The sequence below is a fragment of the Astatotilapia calliptera genome, chromosome 17, assembly GCF_900246225.1.
Source record: "Astatotilapia calliptera chromosome 17, fAstCal1.2, whole genome shotgun sequence".
Taxonomy (NCBI): Eukaryota; Metazoa; Chordata; class Actinopteri; order Cichliformes; family Cichlidae; genus Astatotilapia; species Astatotilapia calliptera.
The window spans coordinates 5256005-5276656 of NC_039318.1; the positions used below are offsets into that span (position 1 = coordinate 5256005).

Consider the following 20652-nt stretch of genomic DNA (forward strand, 5'->3'; position numbering starts at 1 on the left):
CTGGGCATCGTGCAGCGTTCGAACAGTGCCTGGGCTTCTCCGTTACACATGGTGCCTAAATCTGATGGTCGGTGGCGACCTTGTGGGGATTTCCGCCATCTTAATAATGTCACAGAGAACGATCGCTATCCCATTCCCCACATCCAAGATTTTTCCGCCCATCTTGCGGGGACCTCGGTTTTTTCGAAGATCGATTTGGTACGGGGATATCACCAGGTTCCCGTGCACGCGGAGGATGTCCCCAAAACCGCCGTAATTACACCTTTCGGCCTTTTCGAGTTTCTGCGCATGCCGTTTGGCCTGAAAGGTGCCGCCCAAACCTTCCAGCGGTTGATGGACTCGGTCTTCCGCGGGCTGCCCTTTGTTTTTGTATATCTTGATGATATACTGGTGGCCAGCAGCTCGAAGGAGCAGCACATGTTCCATCTGCGGCAGGTTTTTCAGCGTTTGGCGGAGCATGGACTGATTATTAATCCGTCTAAATGCCAGTTTGGGTTGCCCGTTCTCGATTTTCTTGGGCACCGTATTTCCGCCGAGGGCGCGGTTCCGTTGCCTGACAAAGTCCGAGCTGTTTCGGATTTTCCGCGTCCCACGAATGTTAAGGCACTGCAGGAATTTTTGGGGATGGTGAATTTTTACAACCGTTTTCTCCCCAGAGCGGCACATCTGCTGAAGCCCCTTTATGGGGCGTTAAAAGGTAAGAAAGCTAATGACTCCGTTGACTGGTTTCCGGAAAGAATCCAAGCGTTTTCTGATGCTAAGTCAGCGTTAGCTAATGCTGCCCTTCTGGCCCACCCATCCCCCTCAGCGCCGATTGCGTTGACCACCGATGCGTCGGACATAGCGGTAGGTGCGGTGCTGGAACAGCGGATCTCGGGTGTCTGGCAACCGCTCGTCTTTTTCAGCCGTACACTACGTGACAGCGAACGCAATTACAGCGTTTTTGACAGGGAGCTACTGGCGCTCCACCTGGCGACTCGTCATTTCTCGGCTCTCTCTCATCCAGGGGTCCGGGCCTCTATTAAACTGGTCAGCTCTAAATTTGTTTGGCCAGGCCTTCGCAAATCTGTTAAGGAATGGGCGTCGGTGTGCATCCCCTGCCAGCGTGCGAAGGTTCATAAACACACCAAGGCGCCCCTGGAGCCGTTCTTCATACCCGGCAAACGTTTCGATCATGTGCATGTCGATCTGGTGGGTCCTCTACCGCAGTCACACGGTTTTATGCACCTTTTGACTGTTGTTGACCGGACCACCAGGTGGCCGGAGGCGGTCCCCCTGGCGTCCACTACCGCAGCAGTGGTAGCCAAGGCGTTTTTGTCAAGCTGGGTCTCGCGTTTCGGCCCACCCGCGGACATTACGTCAGACAGAGGCCCCCAGTTCATTTCCGAGCTTTGGTCGGCCATGGCTGATGGACTGGGGGCTAAAGTCCACCGCACAACCGCATACAACCCGCAAGCTAATGGGATGTGTGAACGGTACCACCGGTCGCTTAAGGCTGCTTTTCGCGCCTCCTTAAAGGATGGCAATTGGGTTGACCGCCTCCCGTGGGTTTTGCTTGGGCTGCGCTCTGCGGTTAAGGAGGATCTCGGCGCTTCCCCAGCTGAGCTAGTGTTTGGTCATTCCCTCCGCGTGCCTGGAGAATTCTTGCCCGAAAATCCTCCTCCCTGCTTCGATCCATCGGTGCTATCTCTCAACCCGCTCAACTCGTCATTTCCGGTTTTTTCTCGAGGGTCGTCACTTTACCACATACGTGGACCACAAACCCTTGACGTTTGCCATGTCCAAGGTTTCTGATCCATGGAGTGCACGCCAGCAGCGCCAGTTGGCAGCCATTTCTGAGTTTACCACGGACATTCGGCACGTGGCTGGTAAATCCAATCATGTGGCTGACTGTTTGTCCCGTGCGCTGGTTTCTCCTGTCTTTCTCGGCATAGACTACTCCGCCATGGCTGCCGATCAGAGCGATGACCCGGACATCCTCGCGCTTAAATCCACCCAGACGGGCCTCATACTAGAGGACAGACCCGTGCAGGACGGTGGTCCCCTCCTCGTCTGTGACGTTTCCACCGGCCGCCCTCACCCAGTGGTTCCCGCTTCCTGGCGTCGTCAAGTTTTTGACTCGGTACATGCTCTCACCCATCCAGGGGTCCGGGCCTCTATTAAACTGGTCAGCTCTAAATTTGTTTGGCCAGGCCTTCGCAAATCTGTTAAGGAATGGGCGTCGGCGTGCATCCCCTGCCAGCGTGCGAAGGTTCATAAACACACCAAGGCGCCCCTGGAGCCGTTCTTCATACCCGGCAAACGTTTCGATCATGTGCATGTCGATCTGGTGGGTCCTCTGCCGCAGTCACACGGTTTTACGCACCTTTTGACTGTTGTTGACCGGACCACCAGGTGGCCGGAGGCGGTCCCCCTGGCGTCCACTACCGCAGCAGTGGTGGCCAAGGCGTTTTTGTCAAGCTGGGTCTCGCGTTTCGGCCCACCCACGGACATTACATCAGACAGAGGCCCCCAGTTCATTTCCGAGCTTTGGTCAGCCATGGCTGATGGACTGGGGGCTAAAGTCCACCGCACAACCGCATACAACCCGCAAGCTAATGGGATGTGTGAACGGTTCCACCGGTCGCTTAAGGCTGCTTTTCGCGCCTCCTTAAAGGATGGCAATTGGGTTGACCGCCTCCCGTGGGTTTTGCTTGGGCTGCGCTCTGCGGTTAAGGAGGATCTCGGCGCTTCCCCAGCTGAGCTAGTGTTTGGTCATTCCTTCCGCGTGCCTGGAGAATTCTTGCCCGAAAATCCTCCTCCCTGCTTCGATCCATCGGTGCTATCTCTCAACCCGCTGTTGCACTCGCTTCGGGTTCCTGGTCCGGTGCACCATAGCGTGCCTGACACCTTTGTTCCAAAGACTTTAGAGACTGCTAAGTTTGTTTTTGTCAGGCACGATGCCCACAGGACACCGCTGCGGCCGCTGTATGACGGCCCATTCAGGGTTATTGAACCGGGCCGGAAACATTTTGTTTTGGATTTTGGGGGTCGAAGGGAGACTGTGTGTGTTGACAGACTTAAACCTGCACATGTTCTTCCGGACAGTAATGTAGTGCCGGCCCAGGCCCCTCGCCGTGGCCGCCCTCCTTCGATGGGGTTGACAGACTCTGGTTTTCCCCCCAGGACTACCCCCGGACCACCGGCCTCCTCCTGCCTTTCCTGCTCGCCTTCACCAGCCTCGTTCACAGGATGGACCTTCCTCTGCCTGTTCTCTCCCTCCCAGGTTCAGTCGTTCGGGTCGTTTGCTTAGACCCAGGGTCCTGGACTGAATAGAGACCTAACTGTGTGTTCAGGGGGGGGGTATGTGTGGCGGACCACCAGGTGGCTCCACTCACACCCAAGTTGAAGGGAAGTGTTGGGGTGGAGATTTTGGCGCTCACTTATGTGAAGTTCTGAGAGTCAGTTAATAAAGTTGGAGTGAGACACAGAGACCTCTCCTGTTGTTATTACATACCTCCACAATACCCTTGTTTATTCTGGCATTTTATCTTTTTTGTTAAAATCTGGAGAAAAAAAACTTGCATCAAAATGAAAAATATTTTTAATTTTCTGAAAGTGACATTGATAGGTTTGTAGCTTGAACCCATCCGCTGGAACGTTAAGGACAATCTGCTACGCAGCAAAAAGCAAGACACAAGGCACCAAAGTTCGCTGGAGCCAAGCGTCGTTCCACCACTTGACCACCATCAGACTCTCAGCCAGGCTCCCCATAGCACTCCTTTTATTGTGGTTACATGAATATGCATAGGGTCATTAACATATAGCATCTCACATAGGTATACATGTGAACAAAGAATACTGTGTGTGTGTGTGTGTGTGTGTGTGTGTGTGTGTGTGTGTGTGTGTGTGTGTGTGTGTTTGTGGTACTGCTGATCAAAGGGTCATAAAAACACACAAGCAAACATCCTTGGTCAGGAAGAGGGTAGACCCCCCCCCCCCCCCCCGGTGAGGAAGTCCAGCAGTTCATCTAAACAGAAAAGCACTTAGACTAGAACAGACGTAGCTACGTTAATCCTACCATAAAACAATTAAGACAAGATGCGACCTCTTCCCATGCTCCCAGGATGTAGGTGTGCATTCTAGTGTGGAATACATACCAAGCCTCTGTAGCCTGTTAAAGATCACACAACCTATCACTACACAATTGATTATACACCTCTAAGAATATATGGTTAAATATTTCCTAATACAAATGACAATAATAAAATCTAAACCCAACGGACATTGATTTATTTTAGTGTTTTATTGTGTGGGTTTTTTCTTGATAAAGAAAACCTAAATGTTTTCTATTGTTCTTCCTCACATAAATTGCAAAACAATCCAATTGTGTAAATAAAATGTACAGTATGTAGGGGAGTTTGTTTTAAATCAGACTGACACATTAGAAGTCATAATACACAAAGGTAAGAAGGAAGGAGTTGAAAGGAAACAGGGTGTCAACTGCTGATATCAGATTTCACAAACAGCTAACGCTTCACGAGAAATATAATTTTAGTCTCTCCTCAGATTACCGTGTTCCAAATGCCAAAAATACCTGTCGCTTTGGGTTCTAATGACAAATCCCACACCCAGAAGAAATGCCAGGTGTCTTAGAAAGTATCGTTGGAACCTGTTTGTTCTGGCATTTTATCAGTTTTTGTTTCAAGCTTAAAACACTTTGATCCATAAGTGAAGGCACAGCCAACCTGTTAGGGTAACCCAATGGTTTTGATTTAGTTTATTTACATTCTGTGACGTAGTGTTTCTATTATTTTGTTTCTGTATTTCTAGCTTCATAAGTTCTTTAGTATCTCCTGATTTCAAGTCTTAGGTTTTGTTTATATGCCTTCCCTGTGTTATGTCTTTTTTCATGTCTCACTGTCAGGTCCGCAATTCTGTGTTATGTTTCCTGTTTTACTTTGACAGTCAATGTCCCGTGTTAATATCTGCGGTTTTGCTTCTTCTTGGTCTAGTCAAGTTTCATTACTCCCAGCTGTGCTCTCCTCCTGTGTCTCATTCCCCCATTATACCTCTGTGTATATAAGCCCTGTGTTTTTCTTGATCTGTGTTGTGATGTCCCTCATTCTACACTTTGTGGTTTCAGTTTAGTTATTTTGGTGTTCAGCAATAAAGATGTTTTGAGTGCACTTGTCTCCTGGAGTCTGCCCAATCCAATCCTGCCCACTTTTTCTTTTTTTCTGTCTTTAGCATTGCTACTATACTGTCGGCTGGTTACCAAATCCTGCAAGTTAGACTGTCCAGGGATGACGTCCGTGCTCAAACTCACAAAAGATTTGCTTACATCTGCCAAGGCAGTAAAGTCAGCATCAAAACACAAAAATATCTCATAACTTGAAAACTCCAACAATATATATAATAAAATAAAATAATAAAATAAAATTATATATATATATATATATATATATATATATAAATAAATAAAACTTCAAGACATGTTGAGGGGGTGATTTAACCATTTAACTCAGCTGTGACGGATCAAGGACACAAGTAAAACCTGCAGGACACTGTTCCACCTTTTTCACTTCCATTTCTGTGTTTGCGTATGTGCAGTGTGGGAGGTTGCGTTAAATCGGCTTGTGGCACCACTTCAACAGTGTGATACCCTCACGAAGGGCAACCAGGATTTCAAACAGGTTTGATTTTCTTGTGACCATATGATTGCTGATCGGGAGCTGGTCGTGAGGTGTTAATCGCTTCTCATTACCTCATGTGTTACTACACGATGCACGACACACGATTAAGGTGAAACTTGGGCCAATCTCCAAAATGGTCACACGAGTGAAAAATAGTCTCGAAATGGGCCAAAAATGGCACAAAGTATGCCCAGCTTAAACCAAACCAATTCTTATGCTTTCAGCATGACTAGTTTGCTAATTAGTCAGTGATGGTCTGGGGAGGGGCCTCGACAAGCTAGGCAACGGGCTGCCTGACTGCTATTAGGTATCATCAAGAAATCCTTGGGCCCATTTTCAGACCGTGCTCTGTTGCAGTGGGTCCTGGGTTCCAATGCCCAGCCTCAGCATTATTATTAGTCTCATGCAGGATCTCAATGATGCCGTGGATCAAGCATGTCCTTACATTACAAGCATGCATACAAGCACATGGGGCCATGCAAGCGACTGCTACTGATAATGCTGCATTGTTCTGAAAAAAAAGTGCAATATCAGCACAAAATAATGTTTATATTCAACAACTAAAGAAAAAAATGGTTGTAGAATGGACCCTTTTATACTTCAAGCTTAACATAAATAGACATCCAGAGTGGAAAGCAGTGCAAATAAATGCAAACATGGGTTCATGAAACTCATCTTTTATCAAGATTGATGTCAGTGTAAGCTGTTTCTATTATATTCAACCTCAGACTGAATTTTGTGTTATTTCTATACAAAACTTAAAACAAGTTTGAAAAAAAGTGTTTTTCATATTATTTTTTGTTTTCGAGCCACGGAACTGTTTAGCCTGCAGACAGTTTTTTTTTTTCAAAGCAAAACTTGAGTCTATCAATTGTACGGTCAGACTTAACAATGACAACACACAGACGTCCAAGCTCCATATAACGTAGGAATGATTTACAAACATTCAGAGATGAACTTACACACTTGCTTTACTTCTCTGGGATAGCTTGCTCGGAGATGAAATGCCAGTTTGGCAGCATGTAGCAAGAATCCAGATGCTTTCAGTGTGAAGTAATTCCAGACAGCCGTCAGGTCTTGCACGCGACAGCCGCTCTTTCACGTAACACATATTGCTCTGAGGTGCTAGTGTCACTACCTGGGTTATGCTACTTCGCAAGTTTTGTGAGGTGCTTTTGTAAATATTTAATGGATCGGGTTACATTTTTTATTTCTCCCCATTTTCTGATCCGGTAATTTAGGTCAGGATCGGACCGATACCGATACTGTATATCAGATTGGTCCATCCCTGCTACACACCATTAAATGCTGGCTCTTCTCTAATATTCAGAATTATAACATTTCAGCACATTAACAGAAAACAGATGAGAAAGGTCAAATGTCGGCACCTAGTAGTCAGACCATCCGCACCCGTTTTTGGGGAAAAACAAGTGTTTGATGGGTCCAAATGTGCCTCTATATCCTTACGTTAAAAAAAACAAACAAACAAAAACAAAACATGGGCTTATCACTGAGAGTACAATAATGGTCCCACTTATTTTACCTTCTCTTCCAGGTGGCTTGTATCTATCAAATACAATGCAAATAGAACACATCACATTACGTTACACATACAAATATAATATTTATACTTACTGTTAGTAATATTAGGGACAGTGTTGCTACACAAAAGAGATGGGTCTGTACATCATGTACATGAAGAAGTTATCATGAGTGTCAAGGGTCAATCTCTGGTCCTTCCGAAATGCAAGTCTGTTGAATGGGCTTTATTTCTACTTTAGTTAAATGACATGTACTATTTGTAGTCTTGTTTTATTCGGCTAGATTTGTAATGTAGTATATCTATTTATATAGGACATATATAGGAAAGTGTACGTCCACCTGGAATGTAATATGCTATTTAAATAAAGATTTGTTTGCCGTCTTGCATCTTCTGTGGCATTCCTCTAGTCTACACTGTAACTACAGCAGATGAACCTACCTGTGCACTGTCTGGATTAACAACAAGAAAGCCTATGACTCTGTGCCCCACACATGGATCCTGATATACCTAGAACTCAGAAGAAATGGCAAGTGTCTTAGAAACAGTATCTTTGTAACTCGTTTGTTCTGGCATTTTATCAGTTTTTGTTTAAAGCTCAAAACAAAAACTTGCATCAAAATGAAAACCGGAAAAACATTTACATTTTCTGAAAATTAAAATGTACTGTATGTAGGTCAGTTTTTGTTTTAAATCAGACATCACACATTAGAAGTCATAATGCACAAAGGTAAGAAAGGAGGAGTTGCAAAGAAAAATAGATAAGGTGTCAACTGCTGAGATCTGATTTCACAAACAGCTAACGCTTCATGAGAAGTCTCATTTTAGTCTCATCTCAGATTACCTTGTTCCAAATACCAAAAATATCTTTTGCTGTGGGTTCCAACCAATCGGAGCACTTGGTGCGGTGACTCCCAAGCTAGGCGAGTGGCTCCAGCAGATCCCGGGAATAACATCGGAGATCTCTGTCCAGAAGAGCGCAGTCCTAGGAACAGCTAAGATACTGCGCAGGACCCTCAAGCTCCCAGGCCTCTGGTAGAGGACCCGAGCTTGAAGGACAAACCGCCCGCAGGGGCGTGCTGGGTGTTTTTTTTAATATATATATTTTTTTTTATATATATATATATATATATATATATATATATATATATATATATATATATATATATATATATATATATATATATATATATATATATATATATATATATATATATATATATATATATATATATATATATATATATATATATATATATATGCATGCGCGCAGCTGGATAGCGTAGTGGTTAGACTATATGCCTTTGGAACCCAGGATCGCAAGTTCCATTCCTGCCTGGGGCGTCTGTATCCAGTAAGGGTCCTAAGGCTAGACCCCCTATGCTAAGTGAGCCTACCGCATACATGAGCGAGACAGATAAATATGAAGCCATGCCGGCTCGGACGTCGCCCGGATCAACAAGGTCCGCGTCAGGTGTTGAGGAACCAGGGCACCCTGACGAATATATATATACATATATACACACACTCACACATATACGGTGAGGTGGTTCTTTGTTAGTGTCTTCTATCTCCTCCTTTGGCCAGCTGATATATGATCACTAGCAGGGCATAGGTAGTGATTGCCCACTTGTTGTTCTTCCCATTCAGCTGACTCCTTAGGCTTTGCCTTACTTCCTGCAGATATTTGGCTGTTGCAGCTTTCTGAGGGGCCTCCTGGGGTGGGTGCTAGGCCCTGTGATGGCTGTAGCTTAAGAGGTAAAAAGTGACTCCCAAGCTAGGCGAGTGGCTCCAGCAGACCCCAGAACCACATCCGAGATCACTGTCAGGACTCAAGCTCCCAGGCCTCTGGTAGAGGACCTGAGCTTGAAGGACAGACCGGCCGCAGGGGTTAGAGGGAAAACCTTTTCTTTAGATCCTAATTTATTCCTCACCAGAAATTGCATTTTTTTTTAAAATTACATTTCACATAAATTTTTAAAAAGGCATTTCTTGTTTTTTTTAAACATTTAATTATATTATTTGGATACCTCAGTATCATTAAAATTGATACTAAATATCCACAAATGTATTTTAAAATATACAAGCTTTCATAGTGTGTCCTAATTTTCTCACATGACTAGATAGATACTAACCCCAAGTTGTTCTCAAATGCATCCATTGAATTTGTGTGAATGTTAGATAGAAAGCATTTATGTCAAAAAAAACTGTGCTTGTTCAAATGGGTGAATGAGGAGAGTTGTGTAAAGGACTCAGTGCTCAGTTAGAGTAGATAAGTGCTAAATAAGAACTAGTCCACTTACCATTTACTCCTCATTGTTCCCCAGAATCCTTTATTTCTGCAATTTTCCCTTCTGGTAGTGCAGTCCCCTCACTTCTGACTATCTTTCCTCTTTTTGTAGCCAACCTACTACATTTCTCCAGTCTAAATTACATTTCTATCCTAGTAGTGTAGATCAGTGAATTGATGTCTCGTCTCATTTGGCATACAGCTTTTATTCAATACTGGAATTTAAGGAATAATTGTACTGTTCAACCGTATCCGTTTCACATGGTTGTTCGGGTTTTTTCAAATTGTACTGTAATTAACTTTTACATATAAGATATTAAGTGTGTGATGGAAGGGGCAGAATGATGAATCTGAATACAGGCAGGAGGTAAAAAGACTGAAAAGATGGTGCAGGTATACCAGTCTCAGCATTTCATGAAGGGCAGAAACTCCCTTCCACCCCTACACATTGAGGAGCAGCTGAAAAGGTGTTCAGTTTTAATTAACTTGTTGAACATCCCTCTGAGAACCTGATCTGGAACCACAACTTTTTCTTTGTTGTTGTGACAAAGTGGGTGAGAAGACCATTTGTCTATATTCTTAGTTAACATTCTAGTTTTGATTCAACCATATTTCACATGTAATCTGCAATAGGCAAACATCTACTATCCCGGGTTTGTTTATGTTTTGCACTTTTACAGATTATATAAAATAACATCTTGGTTTAAATCAATTCCTACAAGTTTGTTAAGTTAACATGTTCTTTATTTCAACTGTTAATTTGTATTGTTTAGAACTTACCTTACCTACCTGTCTTGCAGAAACAAAAGGAGGAAATGTAGTTTTACTTCCTGCTTTATACCTTCTGGGTTCATCTGAGGTCACAGGAAGAGACCAAGTGCAGAAGGGGAAGAACTCTTATAATTTAATAAAGTTGATTTTAGAGGATTTATAAAGAAATAGATTTATTGTTGTGATTTGTATTGATTACACCACAGAGTTTATGTTGCCAGTAAAGAGGAGTAGTAGAGGTTTGAATATAATCATGTTCATCTTACCTACCTACTGAATGGAATAGTCCAGAGGAGAAATTGTTTGATTAAGTGGCCTATTTAAGCAGAAGAACTCAGGTGTTTCGAGAGAAAGGTTCAGGTCGGTGTAGCTGTGTGCAGTTTGACCTTAATTTCTGTTGATTTAAGTTCAGTTATGTTTATTTGAACTGAGTTATAGAGTTGAGTTTCTTATTTGTTTCTTTGTAAATATTGTTTGGGTCACAAAATGGTGAATAAATCACTTGCTACACTGGACAGCATCAGTCTCCTGCACTTCTTCGACCGCTTAAGTCGAGTCCTACCACAGTTGTTAACAAGGTGCACCGGCACACTCTACTTTCTCAGGAAGTGAAGGAACACTGGACTTGGAAACTCAGTCCTAAAACTATTCTACAGATGTGTGGTAGAGAGTTCCCTGTGCTGCTGCATCACTGTGTGGCATGGAATCTGCTCTATGGCACAGAAGATGACTCTGCCAGCGGTTGTGAAAACTACACAGAGGATTGTAAGCAGCAGCCTCCACACCACCAAATTAATCTATACCAACATATGTCAGAAATGTTCCCAGTTTAACACTGAAACACAGAAGGATATAGGACAAGGGCTTTATTGTATCTTTATCATCAGCAGGGGCAGATCTACAGAAATTTCCTAAATTCTAAAGACCTACACCCACATTTCGTAAACAATAAAGTTCTATACAACTATTTACCGAAAAATGCAGGCAATGCATCTGAAGTTTTTTTGTAACTCTATTTAAAACTACTAAAACAAAAATTAGACAACAATCAGGTGTCACAGTAAGATGCCACACAAATTATTTGTGCCAGTGCAAAAAAATAGTTTGTCTGCCATAAGACAGAGGAGAACACCACAAGCTTAAACCCTGCAGGTCTGACAAGAGGAGGTGCAAACTTACTGTATTGCTCACTCTGTCAATGTTAACTATAGCTAGGCTCAAAGTGTTAATGCTAGCTTATTTTAATAAACAACACTGTCATATGCAAAACGTGGGTTCCACTAGGGATAGCAAGAGATTAATTTTAGGTGGGCACATGCCACCCTTGCAGATTCAACATTGATCACTAGTAATATACATCAGATTAGAGAGAGAGAAATGCAGAAAATAAAAAGCACAAAGCAAAATAAATGAATAAATAAGAAATAGAAATTCTCCTTCTTTCTTCTATTTCCAAAGCATGCTTTGTTATTCCTAAAGGATTCAGTATTATCACACATTTAGCATTGTGATTATATTATTATATTATTTTGGACATAATGGACATAATTGTCCATCATGACAACATACAAAGAAGGCATACATACTTATTCCAAGTCTGCTTCAACAAGACTCTATCACCTTTTTTCATTGACTTTACTTTAACAGTGGTTTGTAAACACAAGGTCAATATCCAAAAGGTTTTTGAGTCTTGTTAAAGCATCATATGTTCTTTTGTTTGTTTTTGTGTTATTCGGGACTTTAATGAAAGGTAAAGAGAAGAAGTCCAAGCAGCAGATGGATCATTCCCAGTCTGATAGAACAAGCATCACTTTTGGTTGTAGAGGCAGTTGTTGCAGTTGATGTAGCAGTTGTAGCTGCAGAGCTTGTAGTTGAGGCGGTGGTTGTAGTTGTTGTTGGGGTAGTGGTTGTAGTTGTAGTTGGGGTGGTGGTTGTAGTTGTGGTGGTAGTTGTAGTTGGGGTGGTGGTTGTAGTTGTAGGAGTGGTTGTAGTTGGAGTTGGGGTGGTGGTTGTAGTTGTGGCGGTAGTTGTAGAAGGGGTGGTGGTTGTAGTTGTGGCGGTAGTTGTAGTTGGGGTAGTGGTTGTAGTTGTAGTTGGGGTGGTGGTTGTAGTTGTGGCGGTGGTTGTAGTTGTAGTTGGGGTGGTGGTTGTAGTTGTGGCGGTAGTTGTAGTTGGGGTGGTGGTTGTAGTTGTAGTTGTGGCGGTGGTTGTAGTTGGGGTGGTGGTTGTAGTTGTGGCAGTGGTTGTAGTTGTAGTTGGGGTGGTGGTTGTAGTTGTAGATGGGGTGGTGGTTGTAGTTGTGGCGGTAGTTGTAGTTGGGGTGGTGGTAGAGAGTTCCCTGTGCTGCTGCATCACTGTGTGGCATGGAATCTGCTCTATGGCAAAGAAGATGACTCTGCCAGCGGTTGTGAAAACTACACAGAGGATTGTAAGCAGCAGCCTCCACACCACCAAATTAATCTATACCAACATATGTCAGAAATGTTCCCAGTTTAACACTGAAACACAGAAGGATATAGGACAAGGGCTTTATTGTATCTTTATCATCAGCAGGGGCAGAGCTACAGAAATTTCCTAAATTCTAAAGACCTACACCCACATTTTGTAAACAATAAAGTTCTATACAACTATTTACCAAAAGATGGAGACACTGCATCTGGAGTTTTTTTTTTTTTTGTACCTCTATTTAAAACTACTAAAAAAAAAATTAGACAACAATCAGGTGTCACAGTAAGATGCCACACATATTATTTGTGCCAGTTCAAAAAAATTGTTTGTCTGCCATAAGACAGAGGAGAACACCACAAGCTTAAACCCTGCAGGTCTGACAAGAGGAGGTGCAAACTTACTGTATTGCTCACTCTGTCAATGTTAACTATAGCTAGGCTCAAAGCGTTAATGCTAGCTTATTTTAATAAACAACACTGTCATATGCAAAACGTGGGTTCCACTAGGGATAGCAAGAGATTAATTTTAGGTGGGCACATGCCACCCTTGCAGATTCAACATTGATCACTAGTAATATACATCAGATTAGAGAGAGAGAAATGCAGAAAATAAAAAGCACAAAGCAAAATAAATGAATAAATAAGAAATAGAAATTCTCCTTCTTTCTTCTATTTCCAAAGCATGCTTTGTTATTCCTAAAGGATTCAGTATTATCACACATTTAGCATTGTGATTATATTATTATATTATTTTGGACATAATGGACATAATTGTCCATCATGACAACATACAAAGAAGGCATACATACTTATTCCAAGTCTGCTTCAACAAGACTCTATCACCTTTTTTCATTGACTTTACTTTAACAGTGGTTTGTAAACACAAGGTCAATATCCAAAAGGTTTTTGAGTCTTGTTAAAGCATCATATGTTCTTTTGTTTGTTTTTGTGTTATTCGGGACTTTAATGAAAGGTAAAGAGAAGAAGTCCAAGCAGCAGATGGATCATTCCCAGTCTGATAGAACAAGCATCACTTTTGGTTGTAGAGGCAGTTGTTGCAGTTGATGTAGCAGTTGTAGCTGCAGAGCTTGTAGTTGAGGCGGTGGTTGTAGTTGTTGTTGGGGTAGTGGTTGTAGTTGTAGTTGGGGTGGTGGTTGTAGTTGTGGTGGTAGTTGTAGTTGGGGTGGTGGTTGTAGTTGTAGGAGTGGTTGTAGTTGTAGTTGGGGTGGTGGTTGTAGTTGTGGCGGTAGTTGTAGTTGGGGTGGTGGTTGTAGTTGTAGTTGGGGTGGTGGTTGTAGTTGTGGCGGTGGTTGTAGTTGTAGTTGGGGTGGTGGTTGTAGTTGTGGCGGTAGTTGTAGTTGGGGTGGTGGTTGTAGTTGTAGTTGTGGCGGTGGTTGTAGTTGGGGTGGTGGCTGTAGTTGTAGTTGTGGCGGTGGTTGTAGTTGGGGTGGTGGTTGTAGTTGTGGCAGTGGTTGTAGTTGTAGTTGGGGTGGTGGTTGTAGTTGTAGTTGGGGTGGTGGTTGTAGTTGTGGCGGTAGTTGTAGTTGGGGTGGTGGTTGTAGTTGTAGTTGGGGTGGTGGTTGTAGTTGTAGTTGGGGTGGTGGTTGTAGTTGTAGTTGGGGTGGTGGTTGTAGTTGTAGTTGGGGTGGTGGTTGTAGTTGTAGTTGGGGTGGTGGTTGTAGTTGTGGCAGTGGTTGTAGTTGTAGTTGGGGTGGTGGTTGTAGTTGTAGTTGGGGTGGTGGTTGTAGTTGTAGTTGGGGTGGTGGTTGTAGTTGTAGTTGGGGTGGTGGTTGTAGTTGTGGCAGTGGTTGTAGTTGTAGTTGGGGTGGTGGTTGTAGTTGTAGTTGGGGTGGTGGTTGTAGTTGTAGTTGGGGTGGTGGTGGTTGTTGTAGTTGTAGTTGGGGCAGCAGTTGTAGTTGGTGCTGCAGAACAGGCAACACCTGATACTGTACCAACGCTCTGCATGAAAGGTAGAGAACCCAGGCTTAAAGCAGCTGCACACAGGTTTGCAGATGCGCAGCCGTAACCTGGATACGTGCTGGTGCCGCTATTGACTGCAGATCAAAAAGAAGAATTTCAGGATATGTTTTAAATTGGCTACTTTCCAGGAAGCTTAATATATTTCATGCAAAAAACAACTTAACAGCTTTTTAAAAAGTTTATGTGTTTGTCTGACTTCCAGTCTTGAAATTTAAAATCTTATCACAGTAACTTTCACACCCAAGGATAAAATTTAGTATAAATTAGGGTAAAATTTTCCGCTCTTTTATATGTCAGAAGTATCACAAAAGAATTTGAAATCATCTTTGATAGAAAACCGATGACACAACTGATACAACATAAAGACTTACTGGTTGATTGGAAGCATTGGTTCTCCACTCCCTGACACTGTAATGTGGAGGAGCACTGACCAGTGGAAGGGTCACAAAAGTTGCATACTCCACCATTATTTGACTGAGAAGCAGGATCTGAAACAGAAAAGGAGGCCATTTCATTTCAGAACAGAGACTCTTACAACATCAGATTATTGCTTTTATTTCTTTATATTATTCTTTTGTCATCAATGAGCAACGTAGTATTTAACTTACTTGGTAGAGTTGCTGAGTTGCAGTTATCTGTGTTGCAGCATTGAGCAGAAGCCAGAGCACTTTGAAAACCCAGGTCGACTGAGAATGTCTGAGAGGTTACAGCTGGACACAGGGAGGAAGATGCACATGCCTTGTAGATTTGTGTGACCGGAGTTCCAGATGAAGTAGCTACAAATTCAAAGTGCAGTTTGTTAATGTTGATGGAACACAAATAGCTTCACAGGGGATGTAATTTGGTGAAAATATGAAATATGATATGAAGAAAACATTACCTAGAATGGTAGCTGTAACACACATTGGTTCCGATGAGGAGCATGTAAGTAGTGCTGTGCTTGAACATGCTGAATTTGTGCAAGTTTGGCACTGGAGGGCTCCAGCTGCAATCAGGAGAGAAACACAAAACTGATCATCACAATTTAAATATATAGCAAATATGAGATGTTCTGAAAGTTCATATTGGGTTACAGCAGGTTACAGTCGAGTCAATACTACTCACTAACTTTGGAAAAAAAATTACAATGTAAGATTTAAATAAAAGATTTAAAGCTTTAAATTAGACTCTCTTCTACCTGCAGGTGAAATGAGTGTAGTTACCTGTGGTGAAGAGTGCCCAGAGAAGAAACAGAGAAAACAGCAGCTTCATTGTGATGAACAGGTCAGTTCTGCAGATTAGTTTGCCTGGGCTGTGATACTGAAGCTGAGGATCAGCACTGCACTTTATATACTGAACAGGTGACATCAGGTTTGGGTGTGTTTACATTTTTAAAGCATGATCATTCATACAGTCAACTCTTCTTTCGTCAAATCACTATGTCAGAGCACCTTACCACACCTTTCCTCTTCAATTCAACAACAAGTATCCGTGCATCACAAAAAACACAGGAATTCTTTTTTACATTATTAAGTTTTTAACAAATGAGAATGACCTTGCGTCTCGTGTCATTAAGCCATCATCTTTAATTTTGACGTTGAAACCATAATTGACGTTTTGTTCAGACAATTCAATTTATTTATAACAGCTGACACTTCCAAATAAAATCAGGACCAAATGTTATGAAACAACCCTGGAATAACTTTTCTACAACTGATGAAGATCAAGCCTAAATGCTTTACATCAAATATTGTCCTCTACATATACTACTAATGATAAATGTTGTCTAAATAGATCAGGGGTTATCAACTACATTTGTCCAAGGACCAGAATTTTATCAGCACACACTGTGAGGACCAGATGCTCTCATAAAGTAACTAAAGTGACATAAACATAACATCAAGTAACTCACATGACCTGTACTGCAGTAAGCCACTAGCTAGAGAGCGACTGCAATATTTTAGGCTTCATATTTGTGAGGCTAATAATGCATGCAGTGCTTTAGTTTGTGGAGTTGGCCTGAATATATTACATGAATGAAAAAATGTCATTCCTCAAGAGCCTTAAGTGTTGTGCAATTTGATACAATTTCATACAAAAGCTGAAATTTCTTAGGTCTTGAACAGCAGAAATTTGGTTATCTTGTCAGAGGTGTTTGTTGCAAAACAAAATCAATTTTAAAAAGGGGACAGCCACACTGTACATATAATAGACTGGTGCATAAAGCATCTACGCATAACTAGCAAATAAGGCTGAAAATAGTGATGGGAAACAGCTCTTGAAGCACACTGGAAGATGGAGCCGTGCGGGAAGCGTTTGTTCAGGTGGACGTTTGGAAGCAAGAGAGCAAAGATAAAACAAAATTCATCCTAATGTTTTTCAAACTTGAAGAATAATTGTGGTCTTTTGCTGCTGTTTGGTAAATTTTGCTTGGAGCCTGCCAAAACTTGCAGTTTTGGAATCTGTGCTTTCTGAGTGAACTCTGGCGACTCTGTGGAAACAGGCAGAAGTGTTTAACAGGTTAAGTAGAAAGTTAATGCAGAAAACCATAGCTTTAATGAAGAATGGACTGATACGTATGTACTCATAGTGCAAACTTTTAGAAATGCTGTACCTGGGTGCCTCATTTGCAAACAAAGAGTCGCGGTTGCTAAATAATAATGTAGTTTATAAAGATAGGCTAACAAGTCCTCTGAAGACAGAGAAATCATGGGACAAAAGAGGGACAAAACTCAGAGATCCTACAGAGGTCAAGATAAAACAAAAGAAAGAAGTCCAAAAAGAACTATTAATTTGCTAACAAATGTTATGTTTTTAATCTCAAAATCAACATATCTGAAAAAAACAGTGATCATTGTAGATGTCTATTTAATCAGCTTATACTCCATAACAGTTTTCATTCCTACTTGAATGCCAGTTGTTGACCATTTCAATATGAAAACTTGATTTTACTCACTAACACAGTACAAACAGTGTGGTGTGAAATCTGTTTGATTTTATGTGTAAGTTGAAAGAAAATCATCAGATGTTCCTTGATGCAAGAACTAACAGTCATGACTGGGAGGTAACTGTTTGAATAAAATATAAAACATGTTAATCACTCTTTATTTTCTTGCCCCACACCTGCTTCATTCTTTCCTGTACAGCTGGTTTGTTGAGAAAGTGACGGCTTTGTGATCAATGGTGTAAAACCTGCTGCAGGTGTGGCAGCTGCCTTACCGATCAAGATCAATACTTGAACCGTGGAGTAACTTTACTTTTACTCAGCTACTGTATTGAAATGTCTTTTAGCTCAAACATTGATTTTCTGGTTTATGCTTTGATGAAAGATTTTTAATTTTGTGATTATGCTTAGTTGTAGCTTCATTTAAAGGAAGAAGAGCTTGTGAATTGGAGCCAACACAGGAAGAGAGATTGAAGCCATATGTGTAGAGGAATGCGGTGACATACGAGACAAACTGGCGCTCCCCCTCTCTTTCTATCCTTTTATGGGAATGTCTGAATTCTATACATACAAAGTTATCTCCTGTTCCAGCTGACAAGCGAACAGTCTCTCCTTTTATGGAAATGTTTTTGCCACTCCTACTTCCCTGAAAGCTCGTTTAAGTATAAATAAAGAGAGTTCTGAAAGCCCTGGGCGGTCTTTCCTCTCTCTCAAATCTGTCCTGCACACGTTGCTGCAGGATGGATCGGGCGATGAGGGGGGGATTGTCCATGTGTGTACATGTATAAGATATCTTGAGTCTGAGTTCCTTTGCCTTCTAAAATTTTCTCTTCACATGCTTCTATGCTTTGTACATTTTGCTCTTACACGCTTCAAACAGCCAAGAAATCATCTAAACCTCATGATCTACCATCTCAAATGTTTTCAAAAACCATCATGAAACACAACTGACGCTGTAACTCTGTCACAGTGTTGTGCTACTCTCTCAATTTACCACACCTGCTGTTGTTAAACGGATGTCATTGCCACGCTCTCTTTGTAACATAATAATAGCACGCCTATTCAAATCAAACATACAGCATGTTATTTATCAAGTATGATCATTTGTCACACACACCTTCTTTTTTTATCTATTATTGTCTAACACAGAAATAACGCAGGTTGTTTCTGAATCACTTAATTAAGGGTTTGGCCATTGATAGGTTTGTAGCTTGAACCTATTCGCTGGAACGTTGAGGACAATATAATTACACAGCAAGCAAGACCCGAAGTAGGCAAAGTTCTTCATGTTACTCATGCATGAGGGAGACCTGCCTGGAGCCAAGTGTCGTTCCACCACTTGACCTCCGTCAGACTCTCAGCCAGGTTCCCCATAGCACTCCTTTTATTGTGGTTACATGAATATGCATAGGGTCATTAACATATAACATCTTACATAGGTGTACATGTGAACAAAGAATACTGTGTGTGTGTGTGTGTGTGTGTGTGTGTGTGTGTGTGTGTGTGTGTGTGTGTGTGTGTGTGTGTGTGTGTGTGTAAGTGATTTGTGTGAGGTCAAGATGTGACCCTGTGAAGACTCCCCAAAGCTGGTGCCAGGAGTCTGGCGGGTCCATCTGAACGAAAGGCTCTTATACTTAAAGAGATACAGTGGGACAAAAAAGTATTTAGTCAGCCACCGATTGTGCAAGTTCCCCCACTTAAAATGATGACAGAGGTCAGTAATTTGCACCAGAGGTACACTTCAACTGTGAGAGACAGAATGTGAAAAAAAAAAGCCATGAATCCACATGGTAGGATTTGTAAAGAATTTATTCATAAATTAGGGTGGAAAATAAGTATTTGGTCACCTTAAACATGGAAAATCTCTGGCTCTCACAGACCTGTAACGTCTTCTGTAAGAAGCTTTTCTGTCCCCCACTCGTTACCTGTATGAATGGCACCTGTTTGAACTCATCATCTGTATAAAAGACACCTGTCCACAGCCTCAAACAGTCAGACTCCAAACTCCGCCATGGCCAAGACCAAAGAGCTTTCGAAGGACACCAGGAAAAGTATTGTAGACCTGCACCAGACTGGGAAGAGTGAATCTACAATAGGCAAGCAGCTTGGTGTGAAAAAATCAACTGTGGGAGCAATCATCAGAAAATGGAAGACATACAAGACCACTGATAATCTCCCTCGATCTGGGGCTCCACGCAAGATCTCATCCCGTGGGGTCAAAATGATCATGAGAACGGTGAGCAAAGATCCCAGAACCACACGGGGGGACCTGGTGAATGACCTGCAGAGAGCTGGGACCAAAGTAACAAAGGTCACCATCAGTAACACACTACAACGGCAGGGAATCAAATCCCGCAGTGCCAGACGTGTTCCGCTGCTGAAGCCAGTGCATGTCCAGGCCCGTCTGAAGTTTGCAAGAGAGCACATGGATGATACAGCAGAGGATTGGGAGAATGTCATGTGGTCAGATGAAACCAAAGTAGAACTTTTTGGTATAAACTCAACTCGTCGTGTTTGGAGGAAGAAGAATACTGAGTTGCATCCCAAGAACACCATACCTACTGTGAAGCATGGGGGTGGAAACATCATGTTATGGGGCTGTTTTTCTGCCAAGGGGACAGGACGACTGATCCGTGTTAAGGACAGAATGAATGGGGCCATGTATCGTGAGATTTTGAGCCAAAACCTCCTTCCATCAGTGAGAACTTTGAAGATGAAACGAGGCTGGGTCTTCCAACATGACAATGATCCAAAAAACACCGCCCGGGCAACAAAGGAGTGGCTCCGTGAGAAGCATTTGAAAGTCCTGGAGTGGCCTAGCCAGTCTCCAGACCTCAACCCCATAGAAAATCTGTGGCGGGAGTTGAAAGTCCGTGTTGCTTGGTGACAGCCCCAAAACATCACTGCTCTCGAGAAGATCTGCATGGAGGAATGGGCCAAAATACCAGCTACTGTGTGTGCAAACCTGGTAAAGACCTATAGTAAACGTTTGACCTCTGTTATTGCCAACAAAGGTTATGTTACAA

General features: G+C 42.5%; 2 protein-coding genes across 2 annotated transcripts; both read right to left on the minus strand.

The window, feature by feature from the left end:
* Window positions 1–13601: 13601 nt before the first annotated feature.
* Window positions 13602–14430, minus strand: LOC113008971 (salivary glue protein Sgs-3-like; the record flags this gene model as incomplete). The annotated part of the gene is made up of 1 exon (XM_026146957.1): window positions 13602–14430. A coding segment is annotated over one exon (744 nt), but the record flags the coding sequence as incomplete, so codon positions are not given.
* A 180-nt stretch (window positions 14431–14610) lies between these two features.
* On the minus strand, window positions 14611–15652 carry LOC113008970 (phospholipase A2 inhibitor and Ly6/PLAUR domain-containing protein-like; the record flags this gene model as incomplete). The annotated part of the gene is made up of 4 exons (XM_026146956.1): window positions 15584–15652; window positions 15312–15479; window positions 15075–15191; window positions 14611–14777 (listed from the first exon to the last, which is right to left on the minus strand). Coding segments are annotated over exons 1-4 (477 nt in total), but the record flags the coding sequence as incomplete, so codon positions are not given.
* Between the last annotated feature and the right edge of the window lie 5000 nt (window positions 15653–20652).